The 21,849-nt window shown below is 44.5% G+C and overlaps 2 protein-coding genes across 2 annotated transcripts in view; one reads left to right on the top strand and one right to left on the bottom strand.

The window, feature by feature from the left end:
• polrmt (polymerase (RNA) mitochondrial (DNA directed)) overlaps positions 1-619 on the top strand; it is a 56,284-nt gene extending 55,665 nt beyond the window's left edge. Inside the window, exon 22 of the mRNA XM_084459164.1 lies at positions 510-619. Within this exon, the coding sequence (XP_084315290.1) occupies positions 510-559 (50 nt within the window). The 3' untranslated portion in view covers positions 560-619. The remainder of the gene's footprint in view (positions 1-509) is intronic.
• A 10,857-nt stretch (positions 620-11,476) lies between these two features.
• Positions 11,477-21,849, bottom strand: part of hcn2b (hyperpolarization activated cyclic nucleotide-gated potassium channel 2b) — a gene marked incomplete at both ends in the record, with an annotated part of 109,455 nt that continues 99,082 nt past the window's right edge. Inside the window, 2 exons of the mRNA XM_084459026.1 lie at positions 11,477-12,420; positions 15,674-15,838. Coding sequence (XP_084315152.1) covers positions 11,477-12,420; positions 15,674-15,838 — 1,109 coding nt within the window. The remainder of the gene's footprint in view (positions 12,421-15,673; positions 15,839-21,849) is intronic.

Raw genomic sequence — 21,849 nt, forward strand, 5'->3', positions numbered from 1 at the left:
TGCCACAATGAAACTGGACCCATACATCCATCACATGCTCTGGTGACACGCACACACACACACACACACACACATAAACATACACACAGATCAGATCTTGAAACTTGAGATGCTCAGTGTTATTGATTACCAGTAATGCTCTCCTCCTCTGGGTTATCAACCCAGACAGCTAGACATGTGGGCTTGGTAGTGTGTGTGCGTGTGCTTGTGCGTGTGTGTGTGTGCAATAACTCCACCTCCCGGTTCACCGCTCAGTTTAACTTTCAATCAGACGCCTGTTCATCCATCACTCTCACCTCAACAACAGAGCTGACCAATCAATTCAATTACTGATTGTTTTTCTGATGACTCACTCTTCTGCAAGGTAACTTTGAGTTCTCCTTACTTTTCTTCTCTCCTCCTCTGCACTTCTCTCCTCCCCTTCTCCTCTCCTCCTCTCCTCTCCTCCCCTCTCTTCTCCTCCTCCCCTCCTCTCTCCTCCTCTCTCCTGTCTCCTCCCCTCATCGCAGGTGACTTTGATCTCCAGAGAGTGAAAGAATCCTGCTATTTCTTCTGCTGAGGATAAAGGGGGGGGGGGGTTGAGAGGACAGCAGATGAGAGACTAATGGGATTGACAGGCTGCCGGTGGGAGTCCTGGGATGAGGGACCGCTCGCCCCCCCCCCCCCCCCCCCCTCCCCAGACGCCGGAGCATCGATCCCAGGCCTCGCTGCCTCTGGGTCGGGCTGGACCACTCCACTGCTGGCCGGGAGGGTCTGGAGGTCTGCTGCTGGGCCACTTGGACAACTGCTGTCGAGTCCAGGACTGGAGAGGGTTAGGGCAGGGTTCACACACACACACACACACACACACACACACACACCACCCTAACCAAGCCCAGAGGGGGAAGGAGGGCGGAGAGGAAGGAAGGGAGAAGAGCTATGGCCTCTAGAGAGCATCTTGAACACTTGAATCCTAGGTGCTCATACCAGATTTCTGTGTGTGTGTGTGTAGGTGTGTGTGTAGGTGTGAGAGGATGGGGATTTCTAGAGACACGTGTAAGGTGTGTGTGTGTGTGTGTGTGTGTGTGTGTGTGTGTGTGTGTGTGTGTGTGTGTGTGTGTGTTAAGATGTGGGTGTATGCACGTGTGGACGCCTGTGATGAATGCATGTAAATAATATACTGTACTGAATAATGGGTGTGTTTCTGGTTGTATCCCTGTGTGTGTGTGTGTGTGTGTGTGTGTGTGTGTGTGTGTCTGTCTGTGGCCTCCCTCCACCTCCTCTTCACTAACAGCTCAGTGATCCTCCCATCGACTCCATCACACACACACACACACACACACACACACACACACACACCTCAGCTTCCTACAGAGATGTCCCTGCCCATCGACTCTCCATCACAGACACACACACACACACACACACACCTCAGCTTCCTACAGAGATGTCCCTGCCCATCGACTCTCCATCACAGACACACACACACACACACACCTCAGCTTCCTACAGAGATGTCCCTGCCCACCCAGTCACTGAAAGTCTGATCAAGTTTAGAAATGTCCATTATTGACAGTTGATGTGGCCCCCCAGGGAGACGGGGGGGGGGGGGTTGGGTTTTGGGGGAGGTTTGCTGGTTGTTTCAACTAAAATAATCTCTGACTCCTCGTGGAGTTGTCAAGCACTTGATTGTTCGATAATAAATATGTATGATTTCCTAAAGTGCCTTTGTTGCTTTTGTCAGAATATGCTCGGGTTGTTTTCCTCAGAAGATCTGGAAGCAGGACGTTCTCCACATCTCCTGGACCTTCACAGCCTCGGATGATGAGATGGAGACGTTCTCCGCGAGACACAGCAGGCGTCTGACGTCTGGTTTATCACATGCACAAATCCACAACTATAAATAGGAGAGAATTGCAAGAAACTTGCAATCCAAGTAGGAACAGAGCTGTCCCAGTACTATCAGACATAGGTGCAGATGGAGGAAGGGGAATGTAGGCTAGACCAAAACACTGGCTACCTGGGGGAGAGGAAGAAGTGTCGTGAAATATAAATTGTTCCGTATCGAAATAAAATACCTCAGCGAGGCTTTGTTTCTGCTCATCTAATAATGCATCCGTCTCTGTCATATGGAAATGAGGACATCTGAATCTTAATATAGGTTTGCTCATTACTTCACTGTGTAGGTTTTTTTCGGTAGACCCCTTTGGCCTGAAGGAGAAGGCTCCCAGCCTACAACCGTTTCAGCTGAAAGACCCCTGTGGCCCTGAAGCTCCAGAACTTTGTGCTCCGAGTTCAGGTAGATGTCTTTGTAGATGTAATTTTGGTTGCCTAATATTCATCGCTGTCACTATCAAAGCATCAGACTAATGATGTCGTGTTTGTATTTACATATCATTATGAAGTATAATTCGTCATTATCATACTATACTGTTTTACTTTTTTTTTTAACGAAACTGTTTTTATTTTAATAAGACTGAACTGTGTGAACCCGACCACCACCAGCCCTTAATTAGGAAACGGTTTTCATTTTCTTCAAACAGTCAATAATCCAAACATGTCATTTAAACATGTGTCTCCAGTGCATCAAAACATTGTTTTCCAGCCGCAGCTGCCACTCATTTTCAAACTGTATAGTTTGCATAATAGTACAGGATATAATATAATATATCAGGATATAATAATACAGGATGGCCAGTGCCGTGATCAATCCTAGTAGTTTTCTCTCCATCGTTCTCTTTCTCTCCACTTCTGTTTTATTTATTTTTATTTACCTGACCAGCGTATAATTCTGACCAATCACAGAGCAGTTTGTGTGCTCCCGCCCCCGACACATCTGACCAATAATTGAAATAAGAGTGCATCAATTGGTCCGGACAAGAACCCAAGAATAAGGCAAGGAAAGTTTATTGGTATAGCACATTTCAGCAACAAGGCAATTCAAAGTGCTTTACATGAGACAATTGCAACACATAAAAGGTCGTATAAAATAGGTGTAAAACGACCGAATCAGCTCAAACATTGTTTAATTTTTATCAATTGGAATCTGGTAAGTGGACTAGAGAGGACTAACAGGTGAGAAAACCCCGTAAATGTAAATATTCTACTATCCTGACTCCAGTATCGCTCTCTACACTAAACGCAGACAGGGTATCCCATGAGGCAAAGGGGTAAAAAAACAACTTCACGAATATTTCCTGAAAATCATTGATCTACTTTGTAGGAAAAAAAAATCTATATTGGCCTATAAATCTATATATCACATTATCTGTGCATTTCCAAATACGGTGCTGGGATTCGGACACACCACTAGTGTAGGCTATATGCCTGTCTGTTAATGTACAGCTACTTTATATAACAGTTATAATGATGCATTAGGGTGCAGGATGGGTATTGGATGCCAGTGTTGTGAGGGACGTCATGGACATGGGCATAGGATGCTGTGACTTCTGCTGTGGCATCGGTGTGTTTCAGGAGGTAGGCAGGGAGAGGTCAGTAGGAGGTACACACACACACACATGCCTACTGCAAGTAAGAGTCTTAAAGGAATGCCTGGTGCCTAGCGGAAGCAGGAAGAGACCAGGCCAGGTCAAGCCTGGCTTATGTGCGTGGCAGGCTTTTTTCTGTTCAGGACTGGTAGGACGGAAGCTAGTCATGTCACTGAAATAGCTGTGAATTGAAATGACATGAAATGAAGAAGAATAAATTAAGATAGGTCTTGTCGCCTGGATACATCAGTTCCAATGCTTCCAATGCTAATCCAGCACAATAAGAGCGGGATAGCCAGTTCAGCTCATGAGCTCACAACAACTAGCAGAAGCTTCTATAACATTAATGGTAGTGGTCAGTGGCTAAAGCAGTTACACTGATGATAACATAAAGTCATCCCCACCAGGAACCCCGGTCTCCTGGGTGGGAGTCCAATGCTCTCACTACTCTACTTGTGCAGTGGAGATCGGCGGGTTGGTTTTGGTGTCCTTCTTCCAGTCCCTAGTGTGGGTTGGGGTTAGAATTGGGGTTGGGACAGGATCTGATCTATAAGGCAAGGGGTAAAGGTTGGAGTGAAAGGATGAACATGTGGAGGTTTGGGGTATAGTCCCAAGTCATCCCCACTTGGTCTTCAAACCCAGTCTCCAGGGTGGGAGTCCAATGCTCTGACCACTACGCTACTTGTGCAGTGGAAATTGGCGGGTTGATTTTGGTGTGCTGGGACTACTGCCTCTTGTGGTGCCAACAGAGAAATGCAGGCCAACATTGTCCACAGTAACGGAGGGAGGGAGGGAGTGATAACCGGAGGAACGCTATACTAGGTGCGCTTGCTTACAGCCACGCGCAAAAAAGGATCAATACATTAAGCTCATTCCTCCATCACCACCAGAAGCTGTGCCAGTCAACATGCTTGGCTGAACTACATCTTCTCACGCAAAGATGAAAAAATGAGCAGCTGTCAAGCATTATCAAATTATGGGCTTTTTTGTCACCTCACCCCTAATCGGACAGGCTTAATTTGGCTTTTTCAGATATTAGGGTAGGTCTAAAGAATAGCCAAAAAAACGTATTTCCCACAAAACTAAAGTTCCACAGCCATCCATCTCATTAATGGGACACATAGGGGATATGAAAAAGCATGGTTGTGTTTTGTTCTAACTCGGGTAGGGGTACCTCAAAATCTGAGGGCCCCTCCTGCTAGACTAAAGTGTCAGCAAGCTAAAATTAGCTAACTAGCAAGTTAACAGAGATGAGTAAAATGTATGTTTTAAATTGATAAATATCATATGTGACGGTCATGGCACAATTCAAACGGGATAAAGAAATTAGGCTATTTATCTCTGGCCCTTCAAATTTTTTCCGATAGGTTAAATGTTATTTTTGTGCGTGGCTATATGCCAGCGCACCAAAGATAGCAAATGTCTGGTTGTCACTCCCTCCCTCCTTTTGACCTGCAGACTATGTTTCTACCACAAGAGGCAGTGGTTCCAGAACCCTCCGTCGTGTTGTTGACCTGCAGTTCTATGTTGCTACCACAAGAGGCAGTGGTCCCAGAACATCCAAACAAAAACACTAAGACACTGTATATATTCCAGATCCTTGGTGGTCTAGTGGATAGGGTGTCCGCCTCCCATGCTGAAGGTCGTGGGTTCGGTGTGGACAATATTTTGTTACTGGATGTTATAGAAGCTATGTAAAAATGCGGTTACCTGGTGGTGCTATGCCAGTTATTGAATTTATGTGCAGTAATTCGCCTTATTCACCTGGCAGCCATATTGGTCAATCTGGTGCGGATGCGGAAGTGCCCGTTGACTTCAATGTTAAAAGTTTGCTGTAAAAACACCACTTCAAGAACAGAAATAGTCAAAATAACAGGCTGAATACACTATCGGGGTTACAAACTCATCATTAGCAGACTCTGATTGTTTTTCACTGCCGTTGTTTTCGCGTTTGGAAATACATGGAGGTGAATGAGCCATAGTTAGCCGTCAGCTGCATTCACTCCGATGTAGTACTTTACAATTTTAGGCCAAACGTTCTTGCTTTGCAAAATTATGTTCTAAATTGAAAAACAGTATGGTCATGGCACAATTCAAACAATCGAGAAATTACAGTTTATCGCCGATGACTACATACATATTTTTTCTGAAATACCTGTTGGAAAGAAGGTCCAATGGGAAGGCTCTTCCTGCTTCCGCTTATACTGTATGTTAGTATCTTGTATTCCATTAAGAAATGTGACGTCAAATCAATGTTACTAATTAGTCAATTTACAGAGGGAGCTATTAATATAGAGAGATAGAGGTCAATAAAGAGAATAAAACATATTTATTTAAATACTATTTATTAATCAGCTTCCCTTATTACATGTATTACAATCAGATATAAATCACAACAGGGTTTGCATCAGGGGAGCCACACACACCAGAGGTGAGCTACGTATTTGAGACTAGGAATACTAGGCACTGTTTGCACGTGTACATGTGGGGTTACAGGTTTGATGCTAGAACGTGTTGATACATCTTTGATGCTGGAACATACATCATTAATGCTAGAACGTGTTGATTCGTCATTGATGCTAGAGCATGTAGATACATTGTTGATGCTAGAATGTGTTGATACATCATTGGTGCTGGAACATGTTGATACATATGATGCTAGAACATGTTGATACATCGTTGATGCTAGACTGTGTTGATACATCGTTGATGCTAGAATGTGTTGATACATCATTGATGCTAGAACGTGTTGATACATCTTTGACGCTAGAACATGTTGATACATCGTTGATGCTAGAACATGTTGATACATCATTGATGCTAGAACGTGTTGATACATCGTTGATGCTAGAATGTGTTGCATCGTTGATGCTAGACCGTGTTGATACATCGTTGATGCTAGAATGTGTTGCATCGTTGATGCTAGAACGTGTATGATACATCTTTGATCCTAGAACATCCATCATTGATGCTAGAACATGTATGATACTGTACATATGTCATGCCAGGAGACTTGTTTCATGTGTGGCTGTGGGTTCCATGCCTGCCACTGTGGTGAGCATGTATAATGCCAGTTCATCTGTGGTTATGAGTTCGACGTCAGTCCGTGTGTGGCTGTGGGTTCTGTTCCAGTCCCTTTTTTGGTCATGGGTTCGACGCCCATGAAGAGAGGGAGGGGACAGCACCGGTTCTGTTGCTATGGAGAAGACTTGGGTCGTGGTGACCAGTGGTTCCTGAACAGTTGTCTATGGGAAACTGTCTCATCATACATGAGTCATGAACAGCATCTGAGAGCTGAATAAGCACACACTCACCCATCCACACACAGGGCCATGTTTCAGATATAATACTGAGGAAAAAATAAAAATAATATATTATATATGATTATACATATAATTTTTTTATCATCGAAGAAGGATTTATTTATCCAACCACAACAGAAATGATCTGTGTTCAGCTAACAACCCAAGCCTATGGCGCCTATGGTGCCCATATTAATGGAATTATCGATGCGTGTCTAAGTGTGTCCAGATGCCATGAATGACACTGGCGTACAGCAATTAACAGAGGAACACGTAACAATCCTGACCTGCAGCTTGTAGTTCAGGCTTCCTGCAATGACACATTCAGACATACAGGAAGAGTCAGCCTACGCACACACACACATACATACATGGACGGCACATCCATGCTCGTTATTACTGATTTCAGGTCATTGTCATACTCGCTATCCTGTTCCCGCTTGCACTCTGGACAAGTCTAAACTAGCTACTAGCTTGATACAGCATTTCATGTGAGAAAAACAGGTGCTAAGGTGTGTGAGAGAGAGAGGAGAGGGAGAGAGAGGGAGAGTAGAGAAAGAGTGAGAGAAGAGAACTATATATAGTGATGTTTTTCTTAGCCTGGGGGTGTTTTTCTGTTGAAACAGCTGTCTGTGCCTTTTCCAGTTGATTGAGATGGGAGGAGGGGAGAGGGGAGGACAAGGGGATGGGTGTGGGGGGGGCGCAGCATGAAGAGGAGTGTTAATTGGTGATATCAGGACACACCAGAGGCACAGCGCTGTCTGCCCACTGGGGGTACAAAACACACGACTCATCAACACACACACACACACTAACAGCTCAGTTAGCAGCTCATGGTTGATTACTGAATTATTACCAGGGGTGAGGGGTCACCTCTGTTTCATAAACAGCTACCTGGTGTCAGCTAGCTAGAGAAGACTCAGAACATCTACTGTTAAACAAGACAGTCTGGATGACTGTGATGCTAAAAATATATACTCACATTTACATAGCCACTGTACACATATCGAATAAAATAATGCATTTTATATATTTACATAATGTTTAACGTAAGGTAAAAATGAGCAGTGACATTCTCATTCCTGTTCTTCTAGTGGTGAGAGTAGAATGGATGTTGTCGTTTTGACAAAGCCTCATGGGGGGAAAATCATGAGCGAAATCTATACTGGACATGTTAGAGGTTTTTGAATGTGGTATTCAGACTGCATAGTACTTGCAGTACTACTACAGCTAGACATGTTGGCTAACACCGTGTCCTAACACCGTGTCCTAACACCGTGTCCTAACACCGTGTCCTAACTACACGCGACGCGAGCGAGCGTCAGCGACAAAATGCGTTCCATTGCTTTGTTTTCAATTGTTATGTCCTGTTGACAGGCGTCTGTCTTCAGTTGGGAATATAGACAAATGACGTAACACAACAGGACATTTAACGGTTTCAGTTAGGACAGCAAGCGTGCGATGTCGCGTTGTGTTGCTCGCGTCGCAAGCAGTTAGGACACGGTGTAGCCTAAGTGGTACATAATGCAACTGAAAGCTGCTGCAACTCTACTATGCCACCAGGTCCCGCATCCTAAATGGGTCTAAGAATGGAAATGAGCATCCTGACCTAGATACTCAGCTCAGTATTGCTTCACAGGTTTATTACTGAAGACATTTTTCAGTTTCAGTTGGCAAGCAAACAGCCTTCTGAAGATGTTAGGAGGGGTCTCAACATGTGATAGGAACCCACGTCACTGAATGGACAGATGCAGCAGCTGCTTGAATGAAGTCGATTATGGATACTGTTACTATGATAGTAGTACTGTACATCTGAAGTGTTCCATTCCAAAACCATATCCATTTGGAAAGATTTTGCTCCACTGACTTTTACCTCAAGATCTTTATAATGAAGACTGGCATCATCCTCAGGAATGTCATTATCTTAGGAGGTGACGTAAGATCGATAATTTGAAATATTCCGTTAAATGTTTGTTATTGTAGGTTTTATTAATTATTTTTGATGATTTGCTAAAAATGGTGTCTGTAGCATTTTAGAATGAAACACTTCATCTGTCAACAGGAAAAAGTCCTCATTATTTTACTGTAATACCTTTCAACAGCTCTCATGTTACAAATAGTACAGTATGAATCAGCTCATCATCATGTAACATGTTTATTTAAAAAAAAAAAAGAAAAGTGATTTGCATTTTCAATTAGCATGTTGTGTGTGTTACTCAAATGTGGTCAAAAAGCACTATTTATGCACTACTCATCAGAATGAATTGCTATATTTAGTCTCCTAGGCTAGATTGCATGCCCTGAAAGTGATTAAACACCTTAGAAACTAAACTACACTAAACGGTCCCAATCATCTCTGTCTCCCTCATACACCTCTTCAGCTTCATACACCTCCTCAGCTTCATACACCTCTTCATACACCTCCTCAGACATCATACACCTCTTCATACACCTCCTCAGACATCATACACCTCTTCATACACCTCCTCAGACATCATACACCTCTTCAGCTTCATATACCTCTTCATACACCTCCTCAGACATCATACACCTCTTCATACACCTCAGACATCATACACCTCTTCATACACCTCCTCAGACATCATACACATCTTCATACACCTCTTCAGCTTCATACACCTCTTCATACACCTCCGCAGACATCATACACCTCTTCATACACCTCCTCAGACATCATACACCTCTTCATACACCTCAGACATCATACACCTCTTCATACACCTCCTCAGACATCATACACCTCTTCATACACCTCCTCAGACATCATACACCTCTTCATACACCTCTTCAGACTTCATACACCTCCTCAGACATCATACACCTCTTCATACACCTCTTCATACACCTCCTCAGACATCATACACCTCTTCATACACCTCCTCAGACATCATACACCTCTTCATACACCTCTTCAGACATCATACACCTCCTCAGACATCATACACCTCTTCATACACCTCCTCAGACATCATACACCTCTTCATACACCTCCTCAGACATCATACACCTCTTCAGCTTCATACACCTCTTCATACACCTCTTCAGCTTCATACACCTCTTCATACACCTCCTCAGACATCATACACCTCCTCAGACATCATACACCTCTTCATACACCTCTTCAGTTTCATACACCTCTTCATACACCTCAGACATCATACACCTCTTCATACACCTCCTCAGACATCATACACCTCTTCATACACCTCCTCAGACATCATACACCTCTTCATACACCTCCGCAGAGTTCATCCATCTCTTCCTCCCCTCCTCTTGTCCCTCCCCCTGCTCTGACCTCCCCTCCCTCCTCCCCTCCTCTAAACCCTAGACCTGGATCAGAACAGCAGATTCTAGACAGATAGGACGGGCTGTGCTGACCCTAACCAGTCTGCCTATTATGCCAGTATTGCTATATGAATCTAACAGCCTGATCGAGGGAAGGGCAGACAAGACGAGTGCTTTCATATTTGCATCTCATTGTTTTAAATGGTTTGGTTTTGGATTTCAAATTGTCAAAGTCGGTGTGATGAACAGTCGGTGCAGCGGAGAGGCTGGGAGTAATGAGCTGACCGTCTGCGCCTGATTCTCACATCGTTAAGCTCTCATTTTAGGTTTCAATCAAATATATCTCTGGAAGTGAAGAGGCAGTAGCATCATTATGGAGTATATACACAGTCTACACAGAATGGAAAAGGACTTCAGTCAGGATAATAATATATTTTGTTTAGACTTTTGCTTCCCATTAAAATGGGGATCAATTCTCAACCTAAGTAAAATAAATATCTTGCCTGTAGAATTAATTTGGAGGTTATTGAATTAGGTCTTTATAAAGACATATCTCATGTTTAGACCAGATATGGTGACGCACAAATAGGGGGATGTGCATAAAACCTACAAACCTAGACTAGATATGGTGAAAAAAAAAAAAAAGAAGTGGTTTATACCTTGTAATATCGATTCAACATAACATCAACTTTGGTATGATATTAATTATATAAGTATAAGGATTAATAAACACAAACAGATTCCCTTTAGTCATAGTGTGCAGCGCTTAGAGAGGAGGAGTGGTCAGAAGTGACAGGAGCATGAGTCCACGACGATGATGCCACAGTAATCATCATCATCATCTCTCAGTCCCGGCCTCTAAAGTCAGCGGCCAGAACAGAGAGGCCCAGCCTTGCCCTTATCATCATCAGAGCCCTGCTGCTCCCTGAGTTGGAAGCCAGAACAGAGACAACCAGGTGTCTGGTGGCTGATTGGTGGTGTGGTGAGTAATTTTTGGGGAGAGCAGGCAGCCAATAAGAGAGGTGCAGGAATGGATGAAGAAGTGGGGCTGAGGTGCCTCTATTGCCTGTATGGTGCCTCTATTTCCTTTATCTGTGTCTATGGGTGGGGGAGAAAAAACTCCCACCACTGGTAACTAGTCTTACAGTCACAGTCACTCACGCTGTCCCCTCTCTCTCTCTCTCTCTCTCTCTTTCTTCTCTCTCTCTCTCTCTCTCTCTTTCTCTCTCTCTCTCTCTTCTCTCCTCAGGGTCTCCCTGTCCACACGCACAGCATACATTCAGGTACCTGACAGAAATCCATCAGTGGTGGAGGGGTGAGATTCTATACGGACAGGAAGTGAGCTCCCTCTGTTGTCCCCTGGCTCCTCCCCCTCCCTCCCTCTTCCTGACAGGTCAGACGTCACAGGTTAGAGGACAGCCTGGAGCGCGGCAGGGCGTGGTCTGTCTCTGCCATGCTGCCCACCGAGTCCCTATTAGGCCTTCCCGATAGGTCGGGTAGGACTGGCCCGAGGATCCCCCCGGTTCCTACTACCCCAGACCCTGCCCCTAATGCCCCCAGCCCCAGGGCAGAGCTGGGCAGCGACGCCGGGGGGAACGCCCCCACCGACAGCTGGTGCGGCAGCGCCACGCGGTGTGCGAAGGCACCACGCAGCCGCTGCGCGCCAGAGGAGGGGGTGTGGGGGGGTGGTCCGACGGAGGAGGTGGAGGAGACGCGCGTGGCCTGGGGCGGGCTGGGGGCGGCGGAGGAGTCGTGGAGGAGGTAGGGCTGGGAGGCGGAGAGGGCCCGTCTGTCCGGACTCAGCCCCCCCATCACAGCGGCCAGGGAGGGGACGCCTCTGGGTAGGGGGCAGTGGGTGGGGCTGGAGCTCTGCACCAGGGAGAGCTGGGAGCCCGAAGCGGGGGCGCCGGACAGGCCCAGGGAGCCATACTGGAAGGTCCGCCCCCCCGCCGTCCCGGGCGCCAGGGGGCTGGCAGCTGGCATCACCTGGTAGCGCCTCACCAGCCTGGGGGACTGGAGGGCCCCCACCCCGGAACCCACCCCAAGCCCTGCCAAGGACCCCCCCATGGGAGGGCAGAAGCTCATGGCGACGGCCTGCTGCAGGGTGGCGATGGCAGAGTTTTGTGTCTGGGGTTGGGGGGGGGGCGGGGGCCCCCCCGGAGGGGCGAAGATGCAGGGGGGGGGCAGGGTCATGGACGTGGCGCGGGGTCGCTGGGGGTCGGCCTGCTGCACCATCTCCCGGTCGTACTTCACGATCTCCTGGATCATCTCGTTCTCCTTGTTGTTGAAGACGCCCGAGTTGAGGTCGTGCTGAACCTTGTGCATCAGGATAGAGTTCTTCTTACCTGAGAGGAGGTTAGAGAGAGCAGAAGAGAGAGAATAGAGAGAGGGAAAGAGAGAGCGTGTAGAGAGGGGGGGAGATCTGTTACCTGAGTACAGTGTTCTCCTGCATTATCATCAATCAATATTTATCTAACGGAGAAATAAGCTGCCCAGTGTTCAGGTGACACTCCACCTCTATAATTAAACCCTCCTACCCTCCTCTCCTATCATCCTCTCTCCTCTATGCATCCTCTCATCCTCTCTCCTCTCCTGTGAGAGAGAGACTGTCTACACAGCAAGAGAGAACAGTCAACAGCGAAGAGAGGATTACTATATGGATCCAGTGGTGTTTCCTCCCATATGCCAAAAAATCTATATAACCGGAAGTTATAGGTTCTTGAGTCTTCTAGAGTTTACCATGAGGTTCACATATGTGTGAAAAAGTTTCATGACTCTAGGTCAAACGGGGCAAGAGATATGCCTGTTCAAATTTCGCAATTTCATAAATTCCTATAGCACCCCTCTTTGGCCCATCAATGTAAAATCCAGTCCATGGCATCTTGGTATTACCATCTTCCACTGTGCAAAGTTTTGTAAAAATTGACCAGTCGGTTATAGGTGCTGCCATTTAATTGACTTCCATGGCAGAAATATAAATGTCACAGCTTAGATATTTACACGGTAGGAATCTTGGTTGATAATTTTAGTGATGGGAATGAGTTGTGGGACTCATAATTGATTGACTGGACATGGATTCTCTGATTGACTGAATTGATTGGATTGAATACAGGTGGGACTGATACAGGTGGGACTACAAGAGATGCCAAGCAGAAAAAAGACTGGTCAGATGAAGAGATGCAAAGACGAGATGCAAAGGAAGAGAAGAAATTAAAAGATGAAGAAAGAGTAACATGATAACTTCTAGCTGGCCTGATCTAGCTTGAAGCTGCACTAAGCTTTTTCCAAGTACTAAAGGGGTGACGGAAACTGCAACTTAAAATAAAATACACCAAATACGTAAAATACCCCAAAATAAAACTACTGGGCTACCGAAGTCCCTAAGGACAAACTGTGCATAATAGCTAAGCTAAATGAGCCAATGGGGAAATGCACAACCTTACAACAACGGCAAGTCATGATCTTGTTGAGCTACAGTACTTGCCAGGTGAGAAGCCATAGATGGTTTCACACTATGACTTCAGCAATCACCAGGGTTACATGTAAATGTCACAGTAGGTAACATGGAGGTAGGAGCCAATCACAGGGTTGAAGCAGGTTCAGCAGTTTCCACATTAAAGGTTCAGCAGTTTCCACATTAAAGGTTCAGCAGTTTCCACATTAAAATAAAGGCACCACGAGGGATGAAAAACTAAACAATAAAACCAAGGTACAAACTGTACTCAACGAGTGGAAAACAAAAGACAATGCTGAGAAGACAAACGTATAAGATGCCACAGGAAACACCAAAGATAATGCACAGCAACAGCAAATAACGAAGAGAGAAAGAACAAAAGGGAACTACATCTGTCTTTATGAATCGCTAGTTGTGCTTACATGGAGCGAGGGCTTCTTGTGGTTTTTCACATGCCTCTGTAATATGATCTTTAGAAACGTCTTTAGAAACGAAATAGCTTCCCCACTTGCTCCAGCATGCAGACTGGCTATTCTCCGTCTGTTGGCTACACTCGCGGCTCACATTCTCTACTCTACGATCGGCTTGTTGGTGCCTGGAAGATTGTGTGCAATATGCCTGAATATTTATCAGATTTTGAGGATATAGAAGATGACTTAGAATATGATGGACGCCGATCGTAGCGTAGAGAATGTGAGCCGCGAGTGTAGCCTACAGACGGAGAATAGCCAGTTTGCGCGCTGTGCAAAGTGGGGAAGCTATTTCGTTTCTAAAGACGTTTCTAAAGATCATATTACAGAGGCATGTGAAAAACCACAACAAGCCCTCGCTCTATGTAAGCACAACTAGCGATTAATAAAGACAGATTGATGAAAACAACCGTTTCGCGGCAGAAAATAGATTTTTTAAAAGCTGCATTCTCAGTGCCCCGTCCGCCGCCATTACGTGGATATACTTGGCTCGGGCTGGATTTTAAATTTCTTCTACAGGCCTCCGAATTACACCAAAGTTATCTGGGTGAGTCAAACGTCTTATAATATGCTATAAATAAGGTCCAGGTTGTCAAAAACGAGCATTCTCCTTTAAGCTTTGGCAAGTTGCCTATTGTCTCCTCCTTATTGGCTCATGGAAGGCAGCCGGGGAGAGGAGTGTTGAGATACTCTAACTACTAAAGATGTAAATACTTTGTTCTGAACTGTCAATCTAAAGTTTCGGAAGAGTGCTGCTTATTCCAGAGACCTTCGAGGTGAGGAAGATGAGAGAATTATTTTCATGTCTGCCTTTGATCCAGGAACTGGCAGCACCACCAGGAAAGCTAGCTCTAAACACACACACACACACACACACACACACACATATATAATTATCTTCCCAAGGATTCAAGCACGTGTATTTTTCATACAGTATGTACAAGAAACAGGTGCGGTACCAACTAGGCTACAATGAAATGCTCCATCTGAGCTAGCTGTGAATCGTTTACTGGCTCTCTGGGCTACCGCCGGCTAGGGTGACGGACTGCTGGCTGGACTAGACGTGTTAAGACGGCATCAGCTCGCCCAATGTGTCGAGGGGACGCTTGTGTGTGGAATCTGGCTGCTATGACAACGACTGGCGGGTGGCGTGGCACGTGCGGGCTTCAGCAAACACGAGAAGCGACCACGTGACCCGGTGTTGTTATATCAGCATCCGTTTTACCGTGGAGGTAGACTGGGGTGGCGGTGCTAAATTTCGCTAAATAACGTGTTTATGCTGAATAAACAGGTGTTTTATATAAGCCGACAACCCTGTGGCAACACAGTTGACACAGCAACCTGAGATTAAACAGCTTTCACACACGCAGCAGTACCAGGGAGAGAAGAGAGGAGAGGAGAGGAGAGGGAGGTGAATGAAGAAGTAAGAATAAAGAGAGAGGAGGAGAAAAGAGGGGAGAATAGAGAAGAGAGAAGTGGAGTGCAAGAGGAGAAAAGAGGAGTAATGAGAGAGGAGGTGGTAGGCAGACTAAGCTGAACAGCGTGGTTATCGATCACCCATGGAGATCCAATCAGCCATCATCTGACCGGTCTCCCGTCACAGCCGACGGCCCTAGGACCAGGGGGAGTCCGGTCCGGTCCACCCGGCATCTGGGAATCCGATCCAGGTCTTACCAATGCGGTCCAGTCTGTCAATGGCCACGGTCTCGAAGGCCCGCCTCATCATGGGGTACTCCTCCAGAACCTCGTTGAAGTTGTCCACGGACAGGGAGTAGAGACGGCAGTAGGTGTCCGCTCGCACGCTGGCCGTGCGTCTGCCCCGAGTCAGCAGACAGATCTCTGGAGGACGGACGGACAGACAGACAGGTCAGGCAGACAGATGGTCAGACAGACAGACAGACAGACAGATGGGCAGACTGACAGGGACTCATTACTCCTCAGACAGAGAGAGAACATCATTAGGACAGCGAGCTACACTGATACATCCAGAAACGAGGCTCAGTCGTGACACAGGTCACCTGTCAGGTCACCTGTATGTATCACGCTTGTTATTTCAGATATACTTAGAACAGTAGAACAGTATTTATTCCACCAGTGCTCCAGCATGGCAGTCGTCTAGCTGACTGGGAAGAGTTCATCATACAGTCTGTGTGCATGTATGGTGGAGCCCTGCAGTGGAGATCCAGTGACACACTGACAGTAAGCAGGCGGATTGACAGCTCTGGCGAGGGAGTGGAGGACTGTTAAGCATCAAGTGTCCACTTTTAATGTCAAATTGAGTGCTGCCCTTGACTCTGTAGCACCTATGAAACTGAAAAAGGTTACGGCCAAACAAAGAGCTCCATAGAGGAACGAGGAGATCAATACATTTACATGCAGAAGAGCTGAGTGCACATGGAGGAAGATCTCTATGCCGTTAATAAGGCAATAAGAGATGAAAGGAGAGATCACGTTTCACAATTGATTTCTAGAAATCATAATTCCAGGAACCTCTTTCAAACAGTTGACAGCCTTATAAAGCCACCCCCTACACACTTGTCAACATGTTCTCTCTACCTCCAAGTGTGAGGAATTTGTAGCATTCATTAGAGACAAGATAACTAGTAATAACTAATAATTAGGATAAGTATCAAAACTATCCACATTTGTTGGTTTTACGGTAAGAAAAATAACCTATAGTCCTCAGTCATCAGTCATTTTAGAGTGATTTCCAACCTCCCATTTTAGGTAAAATTCTAGAAAAATTTTATTCAAACGGTTAAATTACTTTAGATGCACTAGATCCTTGATACTTTTCAGTCTAGTTTTCACCCTAATCATAGCACAGAGACAGCACTGATCAAGGTTGTAATCGAGTAGGCAGCCGACCGCCCTCCAGACCATTCATCTCAGAGAGAGTCAGGTAAGGGGTGAACTCCAAAGGCTACAAATCAAAAAAGCCTCTGTCCTGACAGAATTAGCCCCAGGGTGCTTAAAGAGTGTATGAGACAGCTGACTGGCGTGTTCCAACACCAACATGGTTCGACCACACTGGTCTTCTTCAAGGCAGAGAATCCTACCATTCTCTGCCCTGAAGAAGACCAGTGCGGTCGAACCACGTTGGTTTTTAATATTTTTAAGCCCAAGATGATTGAATAAAGGCTTTTTTCTCCTACCTTCCTCGCCTTCTGGTTTTGAGTGCCTGGGGACCTGCTGTTTTTGCATTTATGTTTTATGTATCTTTTCTTATTCTATAAAGCACTGTGTGATACATTTGCTTGTATGAACATATGCTATATAAATAAAACTGACTGTGCCTTTGGTCTCAAACAGGCTGCTAGGACACATTACACTCAAGTGTTACTCTTTCCACTTCTTCTCTCCTCCTCTCTCTCTCTCTCTCTCCCTCTTTCTCTCTCTCTCCCATCTCTCCCTCCTCTCTCCATCCGTCTCCCCAGGGTTAGGGGCTGGCACCGTTGTCTTGACAACCATACCATTCTCCTCCCTGTCTGAAGCATCCTTTGGCTTGAAGTAGAAAAAAACACCATCAATTAAAAATAATTTAATAATTAAATTATATTTTATAAATTTTATAAATAAAAAAATTATAAAATTTTATAAATAAAAAATAATTCCTCCTCCTCTCATCTCCCATACTCCCCTCTCTTCTCCCCTCTCTTCTACCCTCTCCCATACTCCCCTCTCTCCTCTCCTCTTCTCTCCTCTCCCATACTCTCCTCCCCTACTCTCTCCTCCTCTCCCATACTCTCCTCTCCATGAGGAGGTGTCCATAGGGCAGAGGGTCCAGTAGAGAAGCCTCCTACACACCATTACAGACCTTTGAGGGGTTTCCACAGAGGAGCTACCCTTATTTACATAGTACACTATTATTAGGTCCACACACGCACGCACGCACACACACACACACACACACACACACACACACACACACACACACACACACACACACACAAACACATCTGGAGCCTCGCCGTGACAGCCTGTCGCCGTGGCAGCTGCCCCATGTCTGCCTCTCTGAGAGGGGAGTTCCTCCTCTCTTAAAAAAACAGATTTCATCCCAAATATCAACCAATTTGGTAGCCAATCACACCCGACCTTCTGTCCAATTGTCCCCTGTTGCTGCTGTGGAGGTTCCGTCACACGACCCCGCGGTCAGCAATCCAGAAGAGAGCCAGCTACTGTACCAGACTTTCTCAAGCTGGTGACCGTGACTCCGACACCACCCCTTACGTTTTTTTTCAGGTGGAAATAATTAAATTCGTCACTGCTCCTCCTAGGTCTGGATTAGACACACCTGGGTGGCAGATCTCTGATCATAATGGCTTGTACTACATACCTGTGAATGTTCATGAAGATTGTAGATAGAAATAAATTTGGTCTGAAAAAAAAAAAGCCATACATACCCCTTACGTTTTTTTTCAGGTGGAAATAATTAAATTCGTCACTGCTCCTCCTAGGTCTGGACTAGACACACCTGGGTGGCAGATCTCTGATCAGAATGGCTTGTACTTCATACCTGTGAATGTTCATGAAGATTGTAGATAGAAATAAATTTGGTCTGAAAAAAAAAAAAGCCATACATACCCCTTACGTTTTTTTTCAGGTGGAAATAATTAAATTTGTCACTGCTCGGCCTAGGAATGGACTAGACACCCATGGGTGGCTGATCTCTGATCAGAATTGCTTGTACTACATGACTGTGAATGTTCATGAAGATTGTAGATAGAAATAAATTTGGTCTGAAAAAAAAACCGCCATACATACCCCTTATGTTTTTTTTCAGGTGGAAATAATAAAATTTGTCACTGCTCCTCCTAGGACTGGACTAGACACACCTGGGTGGCAGATCTCTTATCAGAATGGCTTGTACTACATGCCTGTGAATGTTCATGAAGATTGTAGATAGAATTAAATTTGGTCTGAAAAAAAAAACGCCATACATACCCCTTACGTTTTTTTTCAGGTGGAAATAATTAAATTTGTCACTGCTCGGCCTAGGAATGGACTAGACACCCATGGGTGGCAGATCTCTGATCAGAATCGCTTGTACTACATGACTGTGAATGTTCATGAAGATTGTAGATAGAAATAAATTTGGTCTGAAAAAAAAAACCTCCATACATACCCCTTATGTTTTTTTTCAGCTGGAAATAATTAGATTTGTCACTGCTCCTCCTAGGACTGGACTAGACACACCTGGGTGGCAGATCTCTGATCAGAATGGCTTGTACTACATACCTGTGAATGTTCATGAAGATTGTTGATAGAAATAAATTTGGTCTGAAAAAAAGAACGCCATACATACCCCTTATGTTTTTTTTCAGGTGGAAATAATAAAATTTGTCACTGCTCCTCCTAGGACTGGACTAGACACACCTGGGTGGCAGATCTCTGATCAGAATGGCTTGTACTACATGCCTGTGAATGTTCATGAAGATTGTAGATAGAATTAAATTTGGTCTGAAAAAAAAAAAGCCATACATACCCCTTACGTTTTTTTTCAGGTGGAAATAATTAAATTTGTCACTGCTCGGCCTAGGAATGGACTAGACACCCATGGGTGGCAGATCTCTGATCAGAATTGCTTGTACTACATGACTGTGAATGTTCATGAAGATTGTAGATAGAAATAAATTTGGTCTGAAAAAAAAAACGCCATACATACCCCTTATGTTTTTTTTCAGGTGGAAATAATAAAATTTGTCACTGCTCCTCCTAGGACTGGACTAGACACACCTGGGTGGCAGATCTCTGATCAGAATGGCTTGTACTACATGCCTGTGAATGTTCATGAAGATTGTAGATAGAATTAAATTTGGTCTGAAAAAAAAAAACGCCATACATACCCCTTACGTTTTTTTTCAGGTGGAAATAATTAAATGTGTCACTGCTCGGCCTAGGAATGGACTAGACACACCTGGGTGGCAGATCTCTGATCAGAATGGCTTGTACTACATGCCTGTGAATGTTCATGAAGATTGTAGATAGAATTAAATTTGGTCTGAAAAAAAAAAACGCCATACATACCCCTTACGTTTTTTTTCAGGTGGAAATAATTAAATGTGTCACTGCTCGGCCTAGGAATGGACTAGACACACCTGGGTGGCAGATCTCTGATCAGAATGGCTTGTACTACATACCTGTGAATGTTCATGAAGATTGTTGATAGAAATAAATTTGGTCTGAAAAAAAGAACGCCATACATACCCCTTATGTTTTTTTTCAGGTGGAAATAATAAAATTTATCACTGCTCCTCCTAGGACTGGACTAGACACACCTGGGTGGCAGATCTCTGATCAGAATGGCTTGTACTACATGCCTGTGAATGTTCATGAAGATTGTAGATAGAATTAAATTTGGTCTGAAAAAAAAAAACGCCATACAAACCCCTTACGTTTTTTTTCAGGTGGAAATAATTAAATTTGTCACTGCTCGGCCAAGGAATGGACTAGACACCCATGGGTGGCAGATCTCTGATCAGAATCGCTTGTACTACATGACTGTGAATGTTCATGAAGATTGTAGATAGAAATAAATTTGGTCTGAAAAAAAAACCCTCCATACATACCCCTTATGTTTTTTTTCAGCTGGAAATAATTAGATTTGTCACTGCTCCTCCTAGGACTGGACTAGACACACCTGGGTGGCAGATCTCTGATCAGAATGGCTTGTACTACATGCCTGTGAATGTTCATGAAGATTGTAGATAGAATTAAATTTGGTCTGAAAAAAAAAAACGCCATACATACCCCTTACGTTTTTTTTCAGGTGGAAATAATTAAATGTGTCACTGCTCGGCCTAGGAATGGACTAGACACACCTGGGTGGCAGATCTCTGATCAGAATGGCTTGTACTACATACCTGTGAATGTTCATGAAGATTGTTGATAGAAATAAATTTGGTCTGAAAAAAAAACGCCATACATACCCCTTATGTTTTTTTTCAGGTGGAAATAATAAAATTTGTCACTGCTCCTCCTAGGACTGGACTAGACACACCTGGGTGGCAGATCTCTGATCAGAATGGCTTGTACTACATGCCTGTGAATGTTCATGAAGATTGTAGATAGAATTAAATTTGGTCTGAAAAAAAAAAACGCCATACAAACCCCTTACGTTTTTTTTCAGGTGGAAATAATTAAATTTGTCACTGCTCGGCCTAGGAATGGACTAGACACCCATGGGTGGCAGATCTCTGATCAGAATCGCTTGTACTACATGACTGTGAATGTTCATGAAGATTGTAGATAGAAATAAATTTGGTCTGAAAAAAAAAACCTCCATACATACCCCTTATGTTTTTTTTCAGCTGGAAATAATTAGATTTGTCACTGCTCCTCCTAGGACTGGACTAGACACACCTGGGTGGCAGATCTCTGATCAGAATGGCTTGTACTACATACCTGTGAATGTTCATGAAGATTGTTGATAGAAATAAATTTGGTCTGAAAAAAAGAACGCCATACATACCCCTTATGTTTTTTTTCAGGTGGAAATAATAAAATTTGTCACTGCTCCTCCTAGGACTGGACTAGACACACCTGGGTGGCAGATCTCTGATCAGAATGGCTTGTACTACATGCCTGTGAATGTTCATGAAGATTGTAGATAGAATTAAATTTGGTCTGAAAAAAAAAAAGCCATACATACCCCTTACGTTTTTTTTCAGGTGGAAATAATTAAATTTGTCACTGCTCGGCCTAGGAATGGACTAGACACCCATGGGTGGCAGATCTCTGATCAGAATTGCTTGTACTACATGACTGTGAATGTTCATGAAGATTGTAGATAGAAATAAATTTGGTCTGAAAAAAATAACGCCATACATACCCCTTATGTTTTTTTTCAG

Source organism: Borostomias antarcticus, assembly GCF_949987555.1.
Source record: "Borostomias antarcticus genome assembly, chromosome: 26".
Lineage (NCBI taxonomy): Eukaryota > Metazoa > Chordata > Actinopteri > Stomiiformes > Stomiidae > Borostomias > Borostomias antarcticus.